The following is a 22,961-nucleotide window of genomic DNA, read 5'->3' on the forward strand; positions in this document are numbered from 1 at the left end:
TTGCAAATACAATATAAATTCAAATTTATTATCAGTGATTTTAACCATGTGTCATAGCTATTCTGTAGATATAACAAAAAACTGTCTGTTTAACAGCTTCCAAATTGCAGCTCAGATATGACAGGCTGAGAAATATAACATAAATTGCAATTAATTCAGCTACTAGCAATCGCAAATTAGCTGTGCTATATATATCTGTGTTTCATGTGTATGTAGGCAGAGTTTGTTGAGCTACTGTTTTTATATGTGTTTTGTAATATTCTTCCTTTTTAAGGCAACGTTGAAGACTGCTTATGTGTGTTTTTTATTGTGGGTACATGATGTGGGTTTGATAATATAGTGTGAATGGCCTTTGTATGAGTTGCTGACATTTAATTTTGTGCTTTATTTTTCTTGTTTTGCATTTGGGAAGCATTAAAGTGCAATAGTTGGTAGGTAGTCATGTTATGTTACAAACTAAGTTGCATTACTCGCTTTTCTACTGCAGCTATATAGATTGTTGAGATCAAAGTGTTAAAATTAATTATACTGCCCAGGTGTGTGGGTATGTGGTAATCTGTACCATAAAAGACCAAACATTGGTCAAATGTTAACTCATCTCAGACAAACTCCATTACCTTTTACTGAAAACAGATATCCATGTGTGCCTCAAAAGCCACACTTCATCTTTGAGGAAGAATACATTTGAGATTTAAAAATTCTAGGAACTTCAAAATCACGGGGAAATGAAGGCTATTGTTTTCCTAGGGGAAAACCTGAAACAATTTGCTACCTTCACACATTTGTGCCAGCAGAAAAGCTGCCTGTTCAGGGGACTCTTGAGAACAGTAAACTCTGCTGCAACACAGAGGGCTACAGTTGCAAAAATTGCTTGTCCATCCTTGCCCAAGGAGAGGATGACTTTCATTCACAGAAGAGCATCTTTTTGATCCAACACACAGCTCTACTATTTTATATATTTATGAAAATTAAAAGAACAAAGGCCACCTTTTACACTATCACTGAGACTCAATGAAATCAGTAGGATGAGACATCTAATAAGTAACATAATAGGACTCGGATTTAAGAAATCTGAAACAAAGCATAAGTACTAGACATGAGACACAAAAAGGTGTTACCTAAGTTGAAAATGATGCAGTGAGAGTAACATAATATATACAGCAAACAGATAATACATGCCATATATTGTCTACAGTCCCATTAATATAACCCTATTACCTTTATAAAAACGTACTTCTGATCCATTCTGTTTTACATAGTTTGTGGAATGACAGAAGGGTGGGAGGTGGGAGCCCTCCCGGCCTCCTCAGGAAGTGTAGGGGCAAATACAGGGAACACATGTGCACAGGCCATCCTTGATCTTGCCTATTTGCAGTGTGATACCTGCAGAAGGTCCTGATCAGTTGTTATGGTGGAGCATATTAAGGGGAAAGTGGTCCTGCAGGTATGAGGCCATGAAAGTCTTTGTACCTGAATTTAATCTGGTAACTGATCGTAGTGTCTACAGAATAGGTGTAGTATGCATGCTAAATGCCTTCCTTTGTGCATGGAGAAAAACTGAATTATGAAACATATGAACCTGGCAAAAGCATCTCTAGAAAATAAAAACATTATTGCTTAACAAAAGTAGTGCTTTGCTGCATTTGACCAAAGTACATATAGTTCAGTGTTCTTTGCAAACAAACAAAAGGCTCTAAGCATCCTCTAAAAACTAGCTGAGGGACCTTTTGGTCTGGCCTCTTATTAAGTTGCACAAATGCCATAGCTCACAACAGTATTTCAGAACACTTTATATTGGAATGTGGCTAGGAGTCAAAGATTTATTCCAGGTTCCACTTTTGTAAGGACAACATGAAGTAGGTATTTTGCAGTATTTGCTTTCATTTTGCTGAAGACGGCTAGAAAGGCAACAAGGAAGCATTTCATCTTTGCAGCCCAAGGTTATCTTATGTCTACTTCAACTATTAAAGCAAAGTAAGCTGTCCTGTGGCAATTTTTCATAAAAGTCACAGTGTGTGAAAGAGGTATCAAATTCTCAATATAAAAAGTAATGTTTGTAGCTTACAGAACATTGTGTATATGGTAATGGAAAGAGCTTGCTCAGTTATCTCAAGCCACCTTTCTATAACAGCTACTCCCTTCAGAGTGCTCCTAAAAATCTTTTGAGTATTTTTTTTAAAATGCTGCTTATGTGCAGTCAGCAGTTCATCTTTTTTCAGAGGAATAGCATGTCATGCAGCCTAAATCCATCCTCTTGTCATGAAGCTGTTTCTGGTATTCACCTTGAGATTGAACTGGACCTGTCAACAGCCATATATGAATTTATTCACAGATCTGCTCCATTCATATATGACTTGTGTGGGGAGGGATTCTGTAATTTCCATGACAAGGAGCGTGTGTGTAAGAAATGGCTATAAGGCCACTCCCATACACACCTTGCCTAGCTGTGCTGCTTTGTTCCAGACACATTTTTCCCTCACCAACAGACGTTACTTTCAGTATCAGACATGAGAAAAAGAGCTTCAAGAAACAGAGTATTTTCTAGGCAACACAAGGAGGAGGTTTAGTTCCCCTCATCCACATGTCCCTTTTTGTGTAAAGTTAAGAAAAGTCACTTTACATGTAGATGGTGCAGATGTGTGTCACTACCACAACATGTCTACTTTGGTTTTCATTTTCCCTAGCTGATTTTGTCTTTCTGCTGAAGAAAGTTCAGTCACAGCTGGCAGTGTTTTGCTTCTTTCATCTTCCAAACCAAAATGCTTCTTCATGGCAAATAGAGCCATTCTGGAGGAAGGTTCCTGGGGAAGTAGCAAATGGCAGTTTTTCTCCTAACCCCAACCCCAAATACATTTTAATCGCTCTTTCTTTTCCTTTAGTTTCATACTGGTCTCAAACCACTGTAATCCAGTTTAAATTTACCACCTTAGTCTGACCCTTCCTGCCAGCATTTCCCTGCTGTTTTCTAAATTCATTTATGCCAATGAACCTATTGGTCCACCAAATAAAAAGTTCTGTAATAAGAAGATAAGAAAAACCTTGCTAATCCAGCATCTTGACTCATACAGTGTCAAAACAGTTCCTCTGGTCAGACAACAACAGGGCATAGAGGCTGAGGATTTCCCCAAATGTTGCTTTCTGGTGCTGGGATTCAGAGTATTAGTGCCACTGAATGTGGAGGTTCCCCTCTGTCACCATGGCTAGTAGCTGTTGATAGATGTATCCTCCATGAATTTATTGAGTTCAATTTTAAAACTGTTTATTCCTATGGCCATCACAACATCCTCTGGTAGAGAATTCCACATTTTAATCATTCTCTGTGTAAAGTAGTATTTGACCTGAATCTACTGCCCATCAGTTTCATAGGATGTCTTTTTCTAGTATTTTGAGAGAGGGAGAAAATTGCTCTTAGTCAGCTCTCTCCATCCCATGTATAATTTTACAAACCTCGCCTCGTTTTTTTAATGTATATATTTGATATATGGTGGTTGTAATGTTATTTTGGGTTTTAATATTTAATTTAAAAATAGAGTAAAATGCTGGAATATGAATTATTCTCAGCATATTGTATTTTGTTAAATTCACTTTCTGATGACATGTTTCTCAAATCCCTATGATGTCAATGCCAACAGCATTACTTCAACTCTCCAGTTTACTGATGGCACTGAAAAAACAAGTGCTAATAACTTTATAATCTTCCTCTGGGATTCTAGCAACAGTCAATAGAAATAGAGGTTACCTGAACCTCTAGGAAAACCTGAAAGCCTCAATTGGCCATGGCTCTGTGTGAAAATGAGTGAAAATTAGACATGGGCACAAACTGGGAAAATGGTGGTTCATGGTTCATTTGATTGCATGAACCAAGTGAACCACAAACCACCAATTTCCCAAACTGTGTTTTGTTTGGGAGGTAGTAGAACAGCCCTCTCATGAGTTAGAAATGTCAAATGCACCAGGAGTCTTCAGCAGCCTCTCTTCCACGTTCGGCAAAGATTGGATTTGGCATGGCTAAGTTATAACCCCCCAAAGCAGGTGTCCCCAGGCAAGCTCAGCTTCAGCGCTCTCACAACAGCCTCTTCTGTCTTTGTGCTGCAAAGTGAAAGCAGTTTAGTCAGTGTCTGCTCCCATAGAGAAGAATGGGAGCTTCGTGATTGACTCCCAGAGCTGCCAATCAAGCTATGGAAACCGCTTTGGGCATTTTTCGGGCTCTCTGCGAGCCCACCCCCAGTGCTGCCTGGGAATTGATTGAATCGGCATCAGGCTGTCTGGAGAATGAACTGCAAAAATGACCCACCCACCTTCATGGAAAAAAGGTGGTTTGTTTCTGGGTTCAGAAATGATGTGACCAAACGAACCAATTCTAAAGAAACCACAAACCGTCCTGGTTTGTACTCAAACCATTTTTTGTTCATACCCATTCCTAGTGAAAATGTATATACCTCACTGTTCCCCAAAAATTTGTGTTACAAGACCCAGATGATCTTTTTCAATGCCCCTAAGTAACAAGCAGCAAGATGGGTGATATAGCTGTGGACTTTATTCTGTTTCTGATATTTATGAAAAGTTTTGTATGTCAGAGCTCAGAACAGTGTGCAACATAAAAAATACCAACCAGCTCATACTCAAAACTGCACAGAGATTATAAAAACATTAAAACTAACGCATACTAAACAGCTGACAGATAAGCTAAAGATCTGTTGTAGTGTCATAAATATGTCATGTGAAGACCCACACAAGGACTTTCTCAGGAGTCACTCCTCTTCTCTGGTAACTTACAAAGGGAGCTTTGACTGACAAAAACTTACACCTTGTTGGTCTCTAAGGTGCTACTGGACTTTAATCTGGCTCGTCTACTGCAGTCCAACATGACTATCTTGTTCTCTAAATGGCCCTTTCACTGCAAGCCGTACAGGACCTATCAAAGATTTTTTAAAACAATTCTAGAAGGGCTTTTTATCCAAACTTCTGAAGTTGTCTCTTACTGCATTTTTAAATCCTTTCAGTCTTAAAGTCTTTATTGCCATGTTATAACTGCAACATTTCCAAATGGAAAGAGGGGATAAAAATATATCAAATAAAAAAACTTCCTAAGATCATGGGGCAAAGAAGTCTCCTTAGAAAAAGGGATTCTAGTGTTAAAAATGCAATTTTAAAAGGTGACATTCACAGCAGATATCAATTACTATGAAGGGTAGTCCTGTGCTGGATGTGTAGAAGCATAAAGTTAAAATATTATACATGAAAGCAAGTCCTGAATCAAGGGACTTCGCACAGTAGAAGGCATGTAGGCTCTACAATCCCTTTTTAGTTCCTAATCAGAAACAAGCATGCTCTTCTTTGGACCACCTGTTTCTTATGAACTAATCAAAGCTCAGCATTGTAATTCCATGGGTTTTCTTTGGGAAAATTTATTTTAAAAATCTCTGTGATGTCAGTGTTTTTGTGACTTGTGTTTAAATCCTTTTGTTTTGTTTTTTTTAACAAAATGTAAGGCTTTGGTTCATTTACTTCTGCTTAGTTTTTGGGCAATTGCCTTTTTATTTTCTCTATTTCTGTTTTTCTTTTCATGTTGAGGAATCAAGAGAGAATAAAACTGGCATTTAGTCCTTGTATACATTTGAGCAATTTATTGAGGTTTACATTCCTTAGATGTGGAATGGCTCAAAATATTAAAATACTAGTGTATTCCTGCTTTCATATGCATTTAATCATTGCGACCTAGGAAAATGTGGGTCACATCCATCTGTCTAGACAGATTTTTTAAAAGGTAAAGAATTGTCTTTTAAACATGTGTTACTTACAGGTCTGTCATACTTGAGAAGCAATAGCAGCAAAAAACATCTGTGCTGCAGCTGTAGAATATAGTTGTAGGAGAGGAAACCATCTTGACTCCAGGGAACTAACATATTGCAGATTCAGTATCATTTTTTTTAGAGAGTGACTTTGCTTTCTTGTATAGCATAAAGCCCAACTGAGACTACCTTCTGTATTTCTGTTTTGCAGGCGCTGCAGTATCTCACCAAAGCACACAAATGTGAAATCCAATCAAGGGACTGGGACAAAAATATTCTGTCTTTTAAGGAAGTGACAAAAGGTGCTATAGAGCTTGCACATGGTATGATCTATATGAAATCTTTGTATAAATTAACAATCATGCCCACTAACAACTAATATAATCCACAAATGTAAAATGGTGTTGTATTTAAGAACATGAGTCCTGCTAGATTAGACCATTGATCCATCTAGTCCAGTGCCCTATCTCACACCGTGCCCAGTCATTTCCTCTGGACAGCCAACAACAGAACACAGAGGCTGAGGTCTTCCCCTGAGGTTGCCTCCTGGCTCTGGGATTCAGAGGCATAGTACCTCTGAATATGGAGGTTCCCCTCAGTCACCATGGCTGGTACTATTGATAGACTTATCCTCCTTGAATCTACCTAATCCCCTTTTAAAGATGCTTATTTTTATGGCCATCACAACATCCTCTGGCAGTGAATCCCACATTCTAACCATTCTCTATGTAAAGAAGTATTTCCTTTTGCCTGTCCTTAACCTACTGCCCATCAGTTTAATTGGATGTCTTTGAGTTCTAGTATTTTGAGAGAGGGAGAAAAAGTTCTCTTTGTCAGCTCTCTCTACCCCATGCATAATTTTATCAACCTCTGTCATGTCTACCCCTGAGTCATCTCTTATCTGAACTTAAAAGTCCCAGGCTCTTTAGCCTTTCCTCAAAAGGAAGGTACTCCAGCTGCAAATCATCTTGGTTGCCCTCCTCTGTACTTCTTCCAGCTCTGCAATGTCCTTGTTGAGATGTGGTGACCAGAGCTGTACACAAAGTATCCAAATGAGGCCACATCATAGATCACATAGGGGCATTATAGTATCAGATATTTTATTCTCAATCCTTTTCCAAATAACTCCTAACATAAAATTTGCCTTTTCATCGCTGAAGCTCACTGGGTTGACACTTTCATTGAGCTTTCTACTATACCCCCAAGATCTTTTCCTCTCAGTATCAGCAAGGTCAGACCCCATTAGCCTATACTTGAATTTGGGAATTTTTGTCCCAATTTTTGCCACCTTATACTTACCAACATTGAACTTCATTTGCCACATTGTTGCCCACTCACCCAGTTTGTGGAGGTCCTCTTGGAGCTTTTCAAAGACAGCCTTAGTTTTCACCATCCTGAATACTTCGGTGTCATCTGCAAACTTGGCCACTACCCTACCCACCCTTAGTTTTAGATAATTTATGAATAAACTAAATAGTACTGATCCTTGTGAGACCCTACTGCTTACTTCTCTTTATTGTGAGAACTGTCAATTGATTGCTTTCTGTCATTTCTTATAATCGCTTGGATATATGTTCAATAAAAATACAGTGACTGAATTTAGTGATAGGTTACATATATGGGTTAGTAGTTCAACAATCTCACATCTGAGTTCCTTAATAACTCTCAGGTGTATGCCATCAAGACCTGGAGACATATTGGTTCTTAATTTTCCTGGTGGCTCTAGAACTCCATCTCTGGCCACTTCAGTTTGGCTGAGTTCTTCAGACTCCCTTCCTGAAAATAGGGACTGTGGAATGGGTATCTTCCACAGTGTATTTGAAGAACAGTTATATCATTCTTGTGAAATTTTTGAAGAGAAGCTTGTGTCAGTAGCAGAATCTAAAAGCAACATGTAGTCTATAAATGTTCACTATAAAAGCAGCACCTCCCAGAGACGTTTTGGAGAACAGACCAATATGAGACTTTTCTCATTATTGGCAGAATGGATGAATAGTGTTATTTTCACTATTCATTGCGACCTAGGAAAATGGAGAGCCAGTTTGGTGTAGTGGTTAAGTGTGCGGACTCTTATCTGGGAGAACCAGGTTTGATTCCCCACTCCTCCACTTGCACCTGCTAGCATGGCCTTGGGTCAGCCATAGCTCTGGCAGAAGTTGTCCTTGAAAGGGCAGCTGCTGTGAGAGCCCTCTCCAGCCCCACCCACCTCACAGGGTGTTTGTTGTGGGGGAGGAAGGTAAAGGAGATTGTGAGCCGCTCTGAGACTCTTCGGAGTGGAGGGCGGGATATAAATCCAATATCTTCTTCTTCATCATCTATTTTTCTGAGCTCCCTACCAATCTCAGCCTTGTTTTGTAGGTCCTCCAAATAGGACTTTTTGGACTTTGCTGAATTTAGTCCAAACATTAATGTATAAAACTTCCATGGGATCTGCTGAATAATTTACTGTATATTTTTGTTGTTCATGGTCAGTGAAAAGTTATATGGAGATGATGTATGAAAATTGTATATTCATGTTTGAGAGCCAGCATGGTGTAATGGCTAGAGCAGGGTTCCCTTTTGTGGCACCCACCAGCATATCCTCTGAAATGGCACCAAGCTTTTCAGTATATGGGCAGGACCATTAAAAGGCTGGACTTGTAATAGGCTGGCCTTATTCAAATAAATGGGTTTTCCATGGCTACAATAGCAGCTGCAGCCACTGGAGTATCAGGATGGCTGGTAAAAGCACACAGACTTTCCTTAGCCTTTCCTTAGTGGTTCCATCCTCTCTTCAGGGTTTTCTTCTTTTTATTCCCCATTCAGGTTTTTTCCTTCTTCCTCCCTGGGATTTCCTTTGTCTCTTTATTTATTCCCCTTATGCAATTCTTTTGCAAAGTGAGAAGGGAGGTGTTGTGTTTGGCTCTGCCTCCCGTGGAAGCCATTTGGGGTTTAGTGTACAGTATCCTCTCTCAAAATTTCAGACATGTTCACAGGCTCAAAAAGTTTTAGGGATCCCTAGGTTAGAGAATCAGAAAGGGATCTGGGCGACCCAGGTTTGAATTCCTCCTCTGTCTTGATGCTTGCTGGGAGACCTTGAGCCAGTAACACACTCTCAGCCTAACCTACCTTACCAGTTTCTTGTGTGGATAAATGGAGAAGAAGAAAATAATGGCTGTAATATAGTCAGGCAGAAGAAAATAGTGTAGGCCACATTGAATTCCACTGGGGACAAATGCAGAGTATGAAGGAAAAAATAAATAATAGATGTTGTTCAAATGAGTTGCTGTTGAAGTATTGGCTTATTTCTCTATAAAAGCTGGGTTCAGTATCAATGAGTGTTTATAGGAAAATACTTGCTGAAATTACAAGTACCCTTTTCCTCTTAAGAGTTCTATCATTGTAATTTAATTGCAGGGAAAATAGGGAAAAATTAGAACTAGCATTAATACAGTGCTGGTATGTGATACTGGTTGTCACTGTAGAGATCATGTCAAATCATGGACATTGTGTGGCTTAGCAGCTGTTTCCTATGTCATCTTGAAAATATGGGATATCATGTTATTAGATATTGTAGTACAGTCCTGAAACAGTTGTAATGCATCTAGTTCCTTCTCTGTAAGATAGAACGTAATGTCATGTTGTGATGTTACTGTGTTCTACATTTTCACTTCACCCACGATCACAAGCCAGTGATATGAAGTGGGAATGATGAAACTGAGGACACAGGGTAAGCTGTAAGCCCCACTGAGAGCTGTTCTTATAGAAAGGAAATTGATTTGTGATGTCAGCAATGTGTTATTCATTTTAAAATATGTACATATTGTCATGACTTTAAGCATTTGTATGTCTACAAATATCAAGGAACTTTAATGGAAGATATTTTTCATCTGAAAAGAACTGACTGAAAGCTAAGTATGGTTGGTGTGCTACACCATAATAACTATGGAACATTTGTTTTAAAACTTCAACTTGCAGTGGCAATAAGATGCAGCAAAACCAAGTCTAATCACCAGGAAGCCCTACAAATACTCTCTTCAGCTCGACTCAACTTACGTAGTTTGACAGCCAAAGCCAAGGTAAATGAAGGAGCCTCTGAAACATGAGAAATGTTATCTATAAACATTACTGGTCCATTTGCTATTGGTAATGTTCTCATAAAGCCACTTTTTCATTTCACCTGAAAAGGCACCAAGAGACACAAGCTGCAGCCTTAATAGCAGGCATTCCATTATTACTGTTACATCTTCTTCGTGGTCTCTGCGCTTCACACTCATGGAATAGAGCGCCTGCGCCGATCCCCGAATCGGTACCTAAAAAGCCCAGGATTTTTTCGCGCTCAGCACCAATGGGCATGAGCAGGCGTCCCAGTGCGCATGCTCACCGGCGCCAGTGCAAGGAGCCCACCAGTTCCTTTCTTACCGCTGCGCTGAGAGGTTCTCCTTTCGTGTCCCCGGTCGGTAAAGTAATCTAGGATTGCTTTTTTGCCTTTGTATATAGCCCGTTCATTATTTTCCTAGTGTAGTTAGTTAGTTAGTTGTTAGATAGTTAGTTTGTGTTGTTGAAAAAAAATGTTTCGTTGGACTTGCCCTTTGGGGCTCGTTTTTCACCCATTTTTCCACCTCAGAAACTTTCCTGGGCGTCTATGGAAAGATGTTGGGGTTTTTTTTAAGAGGTACCATTCCTGTGGGATGCCATTTCCTCTGTCTCCTCTGTCTGGTCAAGGGACATCGAGTCGAGTCTTGCGCTCACTGCCTGAGCTTCTCAAAGCAAACTCGCAAGAATCGAGCGGCAAGGCTTTTGGCGGCTTTGCTCGAGTCAGCACTTTGCCCTCAAAAGATGGCATCGGGCCCATCGGTACCGATGGGTGAGGCCGCGGCCCCGACGGTCACATCAGCTGAGGCTTCGCCGATAAGGACCGAGATGCCGGTCGAGCGTGGGCGTTCCACGAAACGGCCTTCTGAAGGGTCAGTGGACACCCCGGCTAAAAGGCGTCGGGATGATTCGGGGACCCAATCATCCGCGCCAAAGAAGGTGAAGTCGAAGGCAAAGCGGAAGAGGAAACCATCCCGCACCCCTTCGCCTTCGCATGACGCTTCGACATCGACAGCTCCACTGAGGAAGATCTTGGCGTCCCCGCGTCGTAGCCCTTCAGTGTCTAGAGGCAGTGCTCCGCAGCTGCGCCTATCGGTATGGGAGCACGAGATCGACCTGACTCAGCGCTCCCACACTTCAGGGTCCGGGCATCGCAGTGAGAGCGACTCGGTCTCAGAGGTGGAGGTGTCGGCGCCAATGGAGCCTTTGGCACCAACGGATCAGACGAGAGGCCGGAGAGAGCTGGAGCCGACTTCAATAGTTCGTCGCTTCCCACCGCTTCCATCATGGGAGCAGCGCCAGTGGCCCCCTTACCCACCATACCAATGTTACCCTCCTCTCGAGTTTGGTGACTGGGACCAACAATCTGAGGCATCCCACATGTCCAGGCTGTCTCAACATTCTAGAAGGCGTCCTTCGGCATCGATCACTGCTCCGCCTGACAGACGCAGCGTAGTGGTGGAGGAAGTCCAACCTCGGTCGTCGGGGTTGATCCGGTCGCCCGTCAGAGAGTCTACTCCGGTGCTTTCGTAACGATCTCTGCACAGAGAGTCTTTATCGTTGGACTCCGAGGTCAGTACCGACGATCCAGACTGGGCTTTGGAACCATCCCCGATGTCTCATACGGCTGAAGATCTTTCCATCTCACCGTCGGAGGATCTGAAGCCTTAGGGGGCCTGGTGAAGAGGATAGCACCCTCCCTCTCTCTTCCTGTGTCACAGCTGCAACCCGTTGTAGACGATAACGTTTTTGACATTATGCAGCGGGATACGTCTACGGCGGTTGCCCTGCCGGTGACGAAGGTCATCCTACAGGCAGTGAAGGAGCCCTGGGCGAAACCTGCTTCTACACCAGTGTCATCGAGGAGGTTGGACCATATGTACCGTGTCCAAGAGTCCGGGGCTGAGTTCCTCTTCACCCACTTGAAGCCAAATTCGGTGGTTGTTTCGTCCTCCTCCAAGGCCCGCAAGACACTCCCCCAGACAAGGAAGGGAAGAAGTTGGATAATGTTGGGAGGAAGTTCTATTCTGCTGGGGCACTGGGAGTAAAGGTATCTAACTATGCCGTGTGCATGGCTAGATACCAATACTCAGTGTGGGAGTAACTAACCCCCCTCCTTTCTTCCCTGAGTGAGGAGAAGAGGTCGGCTGTAAAGAAGTTGCAGAAGGAAGGCTTTGCTGTAGCCAAGCAACAACTGGCTGCAGCAAAGCACATGGTCAACGTTTCAGCAAGGACCATCACTTATGCTGTCTGCCTCCGCCGCCACTCCTGGCTCAGATCTACGGCTCTCCAGCAGGACATCAGGGCCTTCATCGAGGATCTGCCCTTCGAGGGCGAAGGCCTCTTCAGCTCCACCACCGACAACATGCTCCAGGAAATGGACAAAAGTATAAAAACTTCCAGGAACCTGGGCGTACTGGCATCTTCCAGAGCTGCGAAACAGAAGCAGTGGCACAAGCCTTGGGCAAAGAAGCTGTACCAAAAGTTCTCCCCGGAACAGCAGTGGAGACCTCGCTCTGCTCAACCTGAGAGTAGGTCCTCATACAGGGGGAACAACAGAAACCGTTATGCTTCACAGACCACCGGCAAGTCCAAGGTCACTCACCCTCAAAAGCAGGGCCTTTGACTTTCTGGTAGCACGCGTCACCTCTTCCACTTCGCCTATATGCCTCCACCCATTCCTGTCGGCCTGGGAGTCCATCACTACGGACAGGCGGGCGCTTTCCATCATAGCGGAAGGCTACAAAATAGACTTTGCTCAGATTCTGAACCAATCCGTGGTAATTACCACTTCCATTTCCTACCTCTGCTGGCGGAGGTGAACAACCTCTTACAGAAACAAGCCATAGAGAGGGTCCCAATGGAGGCCAGGACGGGAGGTTTCTACTCTTGTTACTTCCTGGTTCCCAAGTGGGATGGGGGTCTAAGACCAATCATGGATCTTCAGAATCTGAACAAATTCATTTTGTACCAGAAGTTCAGAATGTCCACTCTGCAAACAATTCTGCCCCTCATCAACCAAGGGGATTGGATGGCAACGCTGGACCTCAAGGATGCATACTTCCACGTCAGCATCCATCCTGCGTTCAGACGTTTCCTTTGGTTTCTCAGCGCTTCCAGTTCAAAGCCCTTCCGTTCGGCCTGTCCACTGCACCTCGGGTGTTCACGAAGATGATGAGCATTGTGGCTGCCCAGCTCCGCCTTCAAGGGATAGTCGTCTTTCCATACATCGATGACTGGCTCCTTGTGGTGGAGTCGTAAGAGAGTTTGTCATCCCACATTGCCGTCACTCTTCATCTTCTCGACACCTTGGGTCTGCAGGTCAATTTGGAGAAATCACACCTTATTCCATCACGGACAGTTCAGTTCATAGGGGCTTTGCTGGATACGAATCTGCATCGTGCGTTCCTGCCTCAGCAGAGAGCGCTGGACATTATCAACCTTGTCGAACTTCTGCAAAGTTGAAAGTGGGGTACGGCGTAGCAGCTGCAGCGCTGGATCTGTGGTCAGCGCTGGGGCTGATGACGGCGACTATAAGTGTGCTGCTCTTTGCAAAGCTGAGGATGAGAGGCCTACAGCTTTGGTTTCTTCGTCAGTTTCGCCTGTTGTGGAACTCACCTCAAAAGAGGTTTGTAATTCCACCTGTGACACTGCAAACGCTGCAGTGGTGGAAGTCAAAGGACAACATTTGTCAGGGAGCTCCCTTCCATCTACCTGCACCAACTGTGACTATCACAACCAATGCGTCGTTGTGGGGTTGGGGGGCCCACATGGATGATCTGTGTGTAGGGGGTCCTTTGAAATTGACTCACTGCTACATAAATTACTTGGAACTGCTGGCAGTTCATTTTGCTCTTCAGTCTTTCCGCCCCATGGTGGCAGGGAAGATTGTTGCTCTGTTAACGGACAATACCACTGCCCTGTGTTACATCAACAGGCAGGGTGGGACAGTCTCTCGACGGTTATGTGCGCTGGCGCTGGATCTGTGGTCAGAGTGCCTGGACCACGACATCTTTGTGAAGGCAGCACATCTTCCAGGGGTGCTCAACCTGCAAGCAGACTCCCTCAGCAGGGGTGCAGCTTCCCTGCACAAGTGGGAGTTACAGTGGTGCTTCCTCCAACCTGTGTTTCAGCTCTGGGGATATCTCCAGGTGGATGTCTTTGCCACAGTTGAGAACTGGAAGTGTCCTCTGTTTTGCTCCAGAGGGGGCTCAGATCCAGAGTCGTTGGGAGACGGTCTGCTTTTCCTGTGGGAAGGTCGGTTCCTTTATATGTTCCCACCTCTGCCACTACTAACGAGGGTGGTCAACAAGATTGCAAGAGAGGCCATGCTGTATCCTGGTGGCCTCCCTGGTGGCCTCGCCAGAACTGTTTCCCGATCCTGCTCCAGCTGGCGAGGGGGGTCTTCTACCAGTTTCCGGCAGAACCGGATCTTCTGTCAGCTCAGGACGGTCATGTTCTCCATCACAACATGCCCCACCTGAAGCTGACAGCGTGGTTCATCGACCCTGTGGGTTCTCTAGCAGAGTCCAACATGTTTTCTTGAACAGCAGGAAACTTTCTACCCGCACTTCCTATGATAGGAAGTGGCGGAGGTTTCTGCAGTTCCTAGTTGATGCCTCCGTCTCCCCCCACAGGGTGGGATTGTTGGTAATTTTTTAGTTTTTGTTATCTCTGGTGGATGCTGGCCTTGTTTTTTCTTCCATCAAGGTTTATTGGCAGCAATTTCTGTGTTCCATGAACCGGCTGAGGGGCACTCTGTTTTTGCACACCCTCATTCTAAGAGGTTTTTAAAGGGTTTTCTTAGGCTTCATCCTCTATCGAGATCACCCCCACAGTTGTGGGATTTGACTTTAGTGTTGGACAGGCTGACTTGACGTCCTTTTGAGCCGATGGCCACATGTTCATTACAGCTTCTTTCTTGGAAGACTGCCTTTTTGGTAGCCATCACATCAGCACGCTGTGCAGGGGAGCTCACAGCTATGCATTGTGACTACCCATATCTAGTTTTTCGGGAGGCTGGAGTGTTGTTAGCCCCTGATATTTCTTTTCTCCCCAAAGTGGTCTCTCAGTTCCACCTCAACTTAGAAGTTTGGTTGCCCAGTTTTTATCCTACTCCTTCCTCGGATGAGGAATGTAGGTTGCATGCTCTGGACGTGAAGCGTGCTTTATTGTTTTATTTAAGTCGCTCCAAGAGTTTTCGTAAGGACCAGCAGCTTTTTGTTTCTCATACTGCTCCTAAGTTAGGTTCCAGGATCTCGTCTCAGCGGCTTTCAAAATGGCTCACTGAGACTATTAAACTGTGTTATTTGTTGGCCAAGAAGCCGTTGCCTGGGCCTATTCGCGGACACACTACAAGAGCGGTGGCGTTCCTGAAAGGCATTTCCCTGACGGATGTTTGCAAGGCTGCCACCTGGTCCTCTCTGCATGCCTTTATGAAGCACTACGCACTAGAGGTGCATGCTCAACAGAGGACTCATCTGGGAGCTGCGGTGCTGCAAGCTGCTTCTTCTGGTTGACCGTCTTCCTGCCTCCAGATATGTCCTGCTTGCTGATCTCCCATGAGTGTGAAGCACAGAGACCACGAAGAAGATAGACAGGTTGATTACCTGTAACTGTAGATCTTCGAGTGGTCATCTGTGCATTCAGACCGTCAGACCACTGCTGACGGTCTACCTCCAGTAGGGGCTTCCAGCGGTCAGGAAGGAACTGGTGGGATCCTCATACTGGCGCCGGCGAGCATGCACACTGGGACGCCTGCGCACGCCCGTTGGTGCCGAGCGCGAAAAAATCCCGGGCTTTTTAGGTACTGATTCGGGGATTGGTGCAAGCACTCTATCCCATGCGTGTGAATGCACAGATGACCACTCGAAGATCTACAGTTACAGGTAAGCAACCTGTCTTTCTGCAAAATCATCAAAGGAAGAAGCAGCAATGGGGAGAGTCAGAGTTCTGCTATTCAGCTTTAGTGCATGCCAGTGACACTGCTGTATGAACAGCTTGGATCTAGATCTCTTTCAGAACCCTTCAGAGTCTAATGTCTAGGTTCAATGTTCAGTGATCTGGAAGATTGCATATTCAGCATGATCTCCCTTCGAACTGCAACAGGAACCTGATGTTGAAACTCTAAGGATAAATGTTTGTCCAGATAGTCTGGCAGATGAGGTAACAGAGGGAGTAATTTTGAGCTAACACAGGTAAAAGAAAGCGTGGCTGATTTCGCCATAGTTCAGGTATAGCAGTAGAGATGCATGTTTTCTCAATAAGAAAACAGGTTATAAATGTTAACACTAAGATGGCTTCTCAGAATAATTGTTAAAGGAGAGCCAGTGGCAGGGAGCTGCAGCTGCAGCTGTTCACTATTTTTTATTTAAGTCAGTGATGTTTGATGTTGCTTTCAGAATACACTGGGTTTTCTTGAGCTTTCTCTAGTTTGCAAATTGGAAAGTGTAAGGCAGGGACTTGGATCCACCAGAGCATTTCCACAGATTGAAGGATTTCTACCCACAGAGCAGGACTTTTCCCTCCTCTCCCTCCCACTACAGCTGATAATGCCCCCATTGCTAGTCCTGAGGAACAGGGGACCCCAGAAGCATGATTTTGAGAGGCATATAGGGCCGTGGTGGGAGGGGGAGAAAGTCACACTTTTTTGGCAGCAATCCTTCCACCTGGGAAAACTCTCAGGAGAGCCAGTTTGGTGTAGTGGTTAAGTGCACGGACTCTTATCTGGGAGAACTGTGTTTGATTCCCCGCTCCTCCACTTGCACCTGCTGGAATGGCCTTGGGTCAGCCATAGCTCTCGTAGGAGTTGTCCTTGAAAGCGCAGCTTCTAGGAGAGCTCTCTCAGTCCCACCCATCTCACAGGGTGTCTGTTTTGGGGGGGGGGGAGGTAAAGGAGATTGTGACCGCTCTGAGTCTCAGAGTATAGAATGGGATATAAATCCAATATCTTCTTCCTCCTCCTTCATTGGATCCAAGTCATGATGTGAAGCTCTGGTTCTAAGCAGACTGATAACATTCATTTATATAAGTGCTGTTAGTTTGTTGTCTTTGGAGCAGCATTAACATGTTATCTTTGAATAGTTATTGCATGCGTGGAAGGACAAGAAAGATAGCAGATCAATGCAGTTATAGAAATCCTTGCAATGGAAAAGGTTGCAAATGTGTATTCAGGATGATCTTCTTGCCTTTTGTTAGAATAAAAACACCCTGCTACAAATTATTTTTTGTTTTGTTGTGCTGCAGCATTTTTCAGATGTAACAAATGTCGAATTTTCTGGCGATCTAGCTGAAGAAATGACAGCAATGGAGAACCTGATAGTGGAATTGCAAGAACTTAGTAATCAGCTAAGGAATCACACATGAAAAAAGAAGATACACTTTCCTGGAAGGAAGGAGAAAGACTGCTGCTCTTCATTTGCTACAGTTTGTGCTAATTAGCTTGCACTGTTAATATGGCCAGGCTATTCTCTAATAATGATAGGCTTTTAATTGTGGTCAGCATTGCTAAGATTGTATGGTGTTTCTAAGGTCATGATTGTTCAATTTCGAGCTGAGTGTTTGTGTGATTTTTCTGCTGCCGTAGGCTTTCACATAGCATGTGAAAACCTTTATAGGAACAAAATGGATGAGTTTCTATTTAGAAGGCCTTTATATAGGATTAGTTCTGCTTGAGTGCAGCCCATAATTGGCTCCTGTCCATAGACATGCATTTTGCAGATAGGAAAGATTAATGAGTGCTGGTGATGCTAGAGACAGAAAGCAAGGGAGAGATTTGAGTTGCTTTTGGTTTAATTGTGGGTGAGGTTAGAAGATGCAAAAAAAAGTCTACAAAAATTGTAATCTTTCTAAATGGCTGTCTTCTGTCATGTGTAAGAGAAATGCAATGCTGTATTCTGTCCTAGTGGCTGTATTTTGTTAGCGATTGTGCATTTATAGAGAATGGGCTGCAGCACAGTCCTTTAGATGCAGTGGCAGCATCTTAGTTCCCCATTCCAGCCAACAATGCTATAAAGTATGTTAAGAGAGTGACTCAGCCAAGATGACTCAGTGTGCTCCTTTGCTTGCTTGGAAATTCTGTGCAGCTCTTCAGCACTGGAACAATGGGCCATCCACAGTCCCTCTCCCATAAGATTTTTATTTGCAACCATTGGTATGGCAACCTTAATAGCATCTGCTACATCGAACTGGATTCTTCTCAGTGTTGCTCTACAAGTTGAGTCCTTATGTTGGAATCATATTTCCTCCTCTGGATCCTATCAGGTTTCTGCCTAAGCAGATGTTTGAAGTAAAAATGTCTCATCTTTTCTAGCATGTCTTGAATCCTACCCTTCCTTTCCACTTGTGGCCTTCACTGTGACCACGCATGATGACTGTGGAGAATCAATTTGGGTGGCATAAAAGAGTGCCTAGGGGGCAGTTGCTGTTCAAGCAGTGTAACTCTGTTCACGTTGCATAGTATCCAAGTAATTGTTCATAACTTCTACCTACCAGTTATGTCCCTTCTCTTTTTGCCTCATATAGAATCATAATCTCCAGCTTCCTTTTTTGGAAAGATGTTCTATCTGATAGTGTTATCTTCTCCACCTCAGCACTTTGAAATGGGAGACCAGAGCAATACATAATATAGATATCTGCTGTTTCAGTTACTTTTCTAGTAATTTGTAAGAATAAATTAGCTTTTTTACATAACTTTTGTTACAGAAAATGACAAAATATTACTAAATATCATAAATAGTAAATATATGTGTTTATAACATTTACAGAGTTACTCTATCAACATTATAAAATAGTCATGAAACTGCAAGTAAACAAACAATGAGAGAATTTCTTTTATGTTTGATTGGATTTCCTTTTTCCATTGCCACACTGGGTTTGTTTCTATTTTGATTCCACAAATAAAAAGATTTCTGTATTCTAAGGGATTAGCAATCTGTGTTTCTATTTTGGAAAAGTAGGGTGTTGGGAGTCAAGAAGGATGCTGCTATGGTTCCATCTTTCAGGTTTGCCATACTGAAATCCAGACTTGAAGACACGTTCATCCGAATAGCTATGATGCTGCTAAACTATCAAAAAATACTTCTTCAGAGTTGTGCTTATATACACTGTGCCCTAAATGTATTACCGAATATAGTGAAGATTGGATGAGGTTGGGGGGGGGGGTTAAATTATGAAGTGGCAGCCATGTTTGAAAGCTGTTTTCCTTTTTCTGTTAGATGTCTTATTTAACTCTTCTTTCTGGTTTTCTCAGAACCATGCATAAGTATTCTGTTGCTTCTTTTTATTCAAGTAATACAGAATGGGAGACAATATTCCTTCTGTGGCCATTTGGCTATACAAGGTCTAGCTTTGGTGATTTTTAGCTTTAAGAAGGATCCTGTTGTAAGCATCCTGGAATGATAGTTTTTCCTCAGGAATTATTATTAGCATTTGTGGATGCTGAAGTCACCCCAAATAGAATTCAGTAAATCATATAAGTTTGTGTATTTCTTTCCTGTCATTCTTGTTGCAAAAATTCTCATAAGAGAAAGGCACTACTTGTAATGTTTTCATTGCTGAAAGGAGACTTAATGATATCACTTTCTTTGTTTAAAACTGTCAGAATACCACATTCTTAAATAGTGTTGCAAAATAGTTGAGATATATGGCAGTCTTGGACTAAGAAGGTTATGGTATGAAGGCTAGGAAAAGGCAGGAAGGGCCCAGCTAGACTGGTTATTGCTGGCTTTCAATAACCAGTACTTAGATGTTGGCCTCAGTAGTTCCTTTCACTGCTGATTTTAGCAGCCTTCTTTTCAATGTTTGCCTGTAAAATGCAGCACTGCAAGTGCAACAACTTCTACAAGGGCTGCAGTGCATCAATACCTTCTCTGTTGCCTTATTTCCTTTTGGAGCCTCCAGGGGAGGTACAGCAAGGTAAAATTTGTGAATAGTCCGGGACTGAATGTGAATGCTTGCAGTATCAAAGCTCTTGGCTGTACTTAACACACCCACAGGGTATCCATATGCTGTCCTCCATTTATGGGCCCACACAAGCTGTTTCTTGCATATAGCCATATGTAAAACCAAGTAGCATTTTCATGTAACTCTAGTCAGTTACTAAATCTGAAATCTCTGAGATTAAAAAAGTACATTTTTTTTTTAGGAACGAGACTGTTCTTCAGTCAGTTTGTACAAAGCATATATACTCTGTTTATTCTTGTGCAGAATTGATACTTCAAGGTATAATCATTTTGCCAATCAGTTTTTCACAAATCTGGTATATGGTATAAGGTTGATTCCACAATAGTATTGGATAGAATTAAACAAATACTCTACTGACCAAATGACAATATAAACTATATTTATTATTTTAGAGAAAACTGAATAAACCCCTGTCCAGTCCTATAAAGAACAAATTAGATCAAAAAGAAGCAAAGTTGGTGTTGTGTACTTTGTGTTCTTTGTACTTAAAAATAAACTGGACTGTTTCTAAGAAAAAATGAAGCTAAACAGGAAAAGAGCTAACAAATCTATGGAATTCTTGTCAGAAAGATTACTCAGACTGGCTGCTGTGTGTTCCAAAACCCATTTCAAAATGCACATGGTGATGGAAAAATACTATTTTAAAATATTGTAGTCATTTGTTTGTCACAGAGTCAGAGTTAGGATCCTTCTGAGGGAGGATACTTGATGTCAAAAATAAACAAACAATAAGCCTGATCTTCTGTTAGTGACTTAGGACTGTGGAGGCTCAGAACTGTGGTGTTTTCCTTAATTCCTTGCTCTATACAATTCTTAATATAAACTGTTGTATCCTGATATCGTGCCTACAAAGTTTTAAAGACAGAGAGTTCCATGTGATAGGGTTTATTATATATGTTTTGTCTGTAATATTGACTGTAAAGTCTGCACTGCATGTGGAATTCATGTGCATAAATATAGGAAAAACAGTGTGAAGCACTTTTATGATAACCAGATTCATTTAGCGGTAACATTTAACTTCTTGGGCAAAAGTCAAAATACAGGATGCTATAGAGTGCCTATAAAGGTCCTTCTGATAAAGCACAGGAACCTTTTATACTCCTCCCATGCTGCTCTCCCAGTCTGCACTAGGAGGCTGTATATACACATACATGCAGAGGTGATTTCTTAGAAAAAGGGGTGCCAGAGCTCATTAGCACAACTCATTTGCATATGCCACACACACCTGACATCACCAGAATGTATACTAAATTATATCAGCTCAGCATCTACCTTAACATGCTTCTTGAATTATAATTGTTGTAATAAAACCTTACTCCCACCATACTTTTAAAATTACTTTCTCCTATGTTGCCACAGAGGCATGATAATAATAATAATAATAATATTTTATTTTTATATCCCGCCCTCCCCGCCGGGGCGGGCTCAGGGCGGCTGACAGACATGGGAATCCCATGAATCATAAAACAACATAAACAATTTTAAATATCAGTTACAGTAAAAATTATTTAAAAGTTAAATATATAATAAAATAGGTGCTAAATGCTGTAGTCGTGATATCCACAAGATGACTAGTTGTCCATTCATCAAATTAGTCGGGTTCCATCTCAAAGGCCAGCTGAAAGAGACATGTTTTGCAAGCCCTGCGGAATTGGTTCAAGTCCCGCAGGGCTCGCACCATCTCCGGAAGGTCGTTCCACCAGCGAGGGGCTATCACCGAGAAGGCCTGCTCCCTAGTGGCCCTCAGCCTGGCTTCTCTTGGCCCAGGGATTGTCAGTAAGTTCTGTGAGCTGGATCTCAGTGCTCTCTGGGGCACATATGGGGAGAGGCGGTCCTTTAGGTAGGCAGGTCCTCGGCCATATAGGGCTTTAAAGGTGATAACCAGCACCTTATAGCGAACACGGTAGACAACCGGCAGCCAATGTAGATCCCGCAGCCCAGGCCGTGCAGTTTCCCACCGTGGTAGTCCCTCCAGCAGCCTGGCCGCCGCGTTCTGGACTACCTGAAGCCTCCGTGTTCGGTATAAGGGCAGCCCCATGTAGAGGGCATTGCAGTAGTCTAATCTCGAAGTGATCGTTGCGTGGATCACAGTTGCTAGGTCGGTGCGTTCCAGGAAGGGGGCCAACTGCCTCGCTCTCCTAAGATGAAAGAAGGCGGATCTAGCAGTGGCAGCTACTTGGGCCTCCATTGATAAAGAGGATTCCAGTAGCACTCCCAGGCTCTTGACTTTGCGCACTGGTACCAGTGGCGCACCGTCAAAGGCCGGTAAGGTGATCTCCCCTCCCGGCCCGCCACGGCCCACGCAAAGGACCTCAGTCTTCGCCGGATTCAGCTTCAGCCCGCTCAGCCGGATTCAGCCCGCTCAGCCCGATGAAGATTTCTATCTGTCTGCTTTATATGTTTTGGCTATTTTCCCATTTTTTGTGGGGCAAAATATTAGAAAGTTTGTCAAATCTTACGAGTTCAGCAAAATTCTCACAGGGGGTTTGAACAATGGAACCTAGAGGTAAGTATGGGGGGGCGGGTTAAGAAAGAAAGAGCTCAATAAATTTTAGTGGTTCCAGAGCTCTGCTCCTGTGAGTTCCTGCCCAACATGAGGTGTGTGTGTGTGGCATGGCATATCATGAGCAATATAAAAAGTGTCCTCCTGAGCATTTCTGTTTTACACATTCTTGGAATGATAGAAGTATTGGGACCTTTTCTGACCTCATTAGTCAAGGTGGGAGCTACCTCAAGGAATTTGTGTGAATGGGTCTTTGCAGGGTGGCACCCTCAGAAGGCTTTGTAATTGTTCTGATGAATGAAGCTGTTGCAGCAGAGCATAGTGGGAGAGGTAGTTGGATTTGGATTTATTGGATTTATATCCCGCCCTCCACTCCGAATTTCAGCATCTCAGAGCAGTTCACAATCTCCTTTATCTTCCTCCCCCCAACAGACATCCTGTGAGGTGGGTGGGGCTGAGACAGCTCTCACAGAAGCTGTCCTTTCAAGGACAACCTCTGCCACAGCTATGACTGATGGAAGGCCATTCCAGCAGGTGCAAGTGGAGGAGTGGGGAATCAAACCTAGTTCTCCCAGATAAGAGTCTGCATACTTAACCACTACACCAAACTGGCTTTGGTTGTGCAGGTA

General features: G+C 43.2%; 1 protein-coding gene across 1 annotated transcript in view; it reads left to right on the forward strand.

Moving 5' to 3' along the window:
- Positions 1 to 18,786, forward strand: part of TTC27 (tetratricopeptide repeat domain 27) — a 169,336-nt gene extending 150,550 nt beyond the window's left edge. The window contains exons 18-20 of the mRNA XM_060244359.1: positions 6,004 to 6,115; positions 9,750 to 9,850; positions 17,112 to 18,786. Of these exons, the coding sequence (XP_060100342.1) occupies positions 6,004 to 6,115; positions 9,750 to 9,850; positions 17,112 to 17,231 (333 nt within the window). The 3' untranslated portion in view covers positions 17,232 to 18,786. The remainder of the gene's footprint in view (positions 1 to 6,003; positions 6,116 to 9,749; positions 9,851 to 17,111) is intronic.
- Positions 18,787 to 22,961: the final 4,175 nt, after the last annotated feature.

This window comes from Heteronotia binoei, chromosome 1 (genome assembly GCF_032191835.1).
Source record: "Heteronotia binoei isolate CCM8104 ecotype False Entrance Well chromosome 1, APGP_CSIRO_Hbin_v1, whole genome shotgun sequence".
NCBI lineage: Eukaryota > Metazoa > Chordata > Lepidosauria > Squamata > Gekkonidae > Heteronotia > Heteronotia binoei.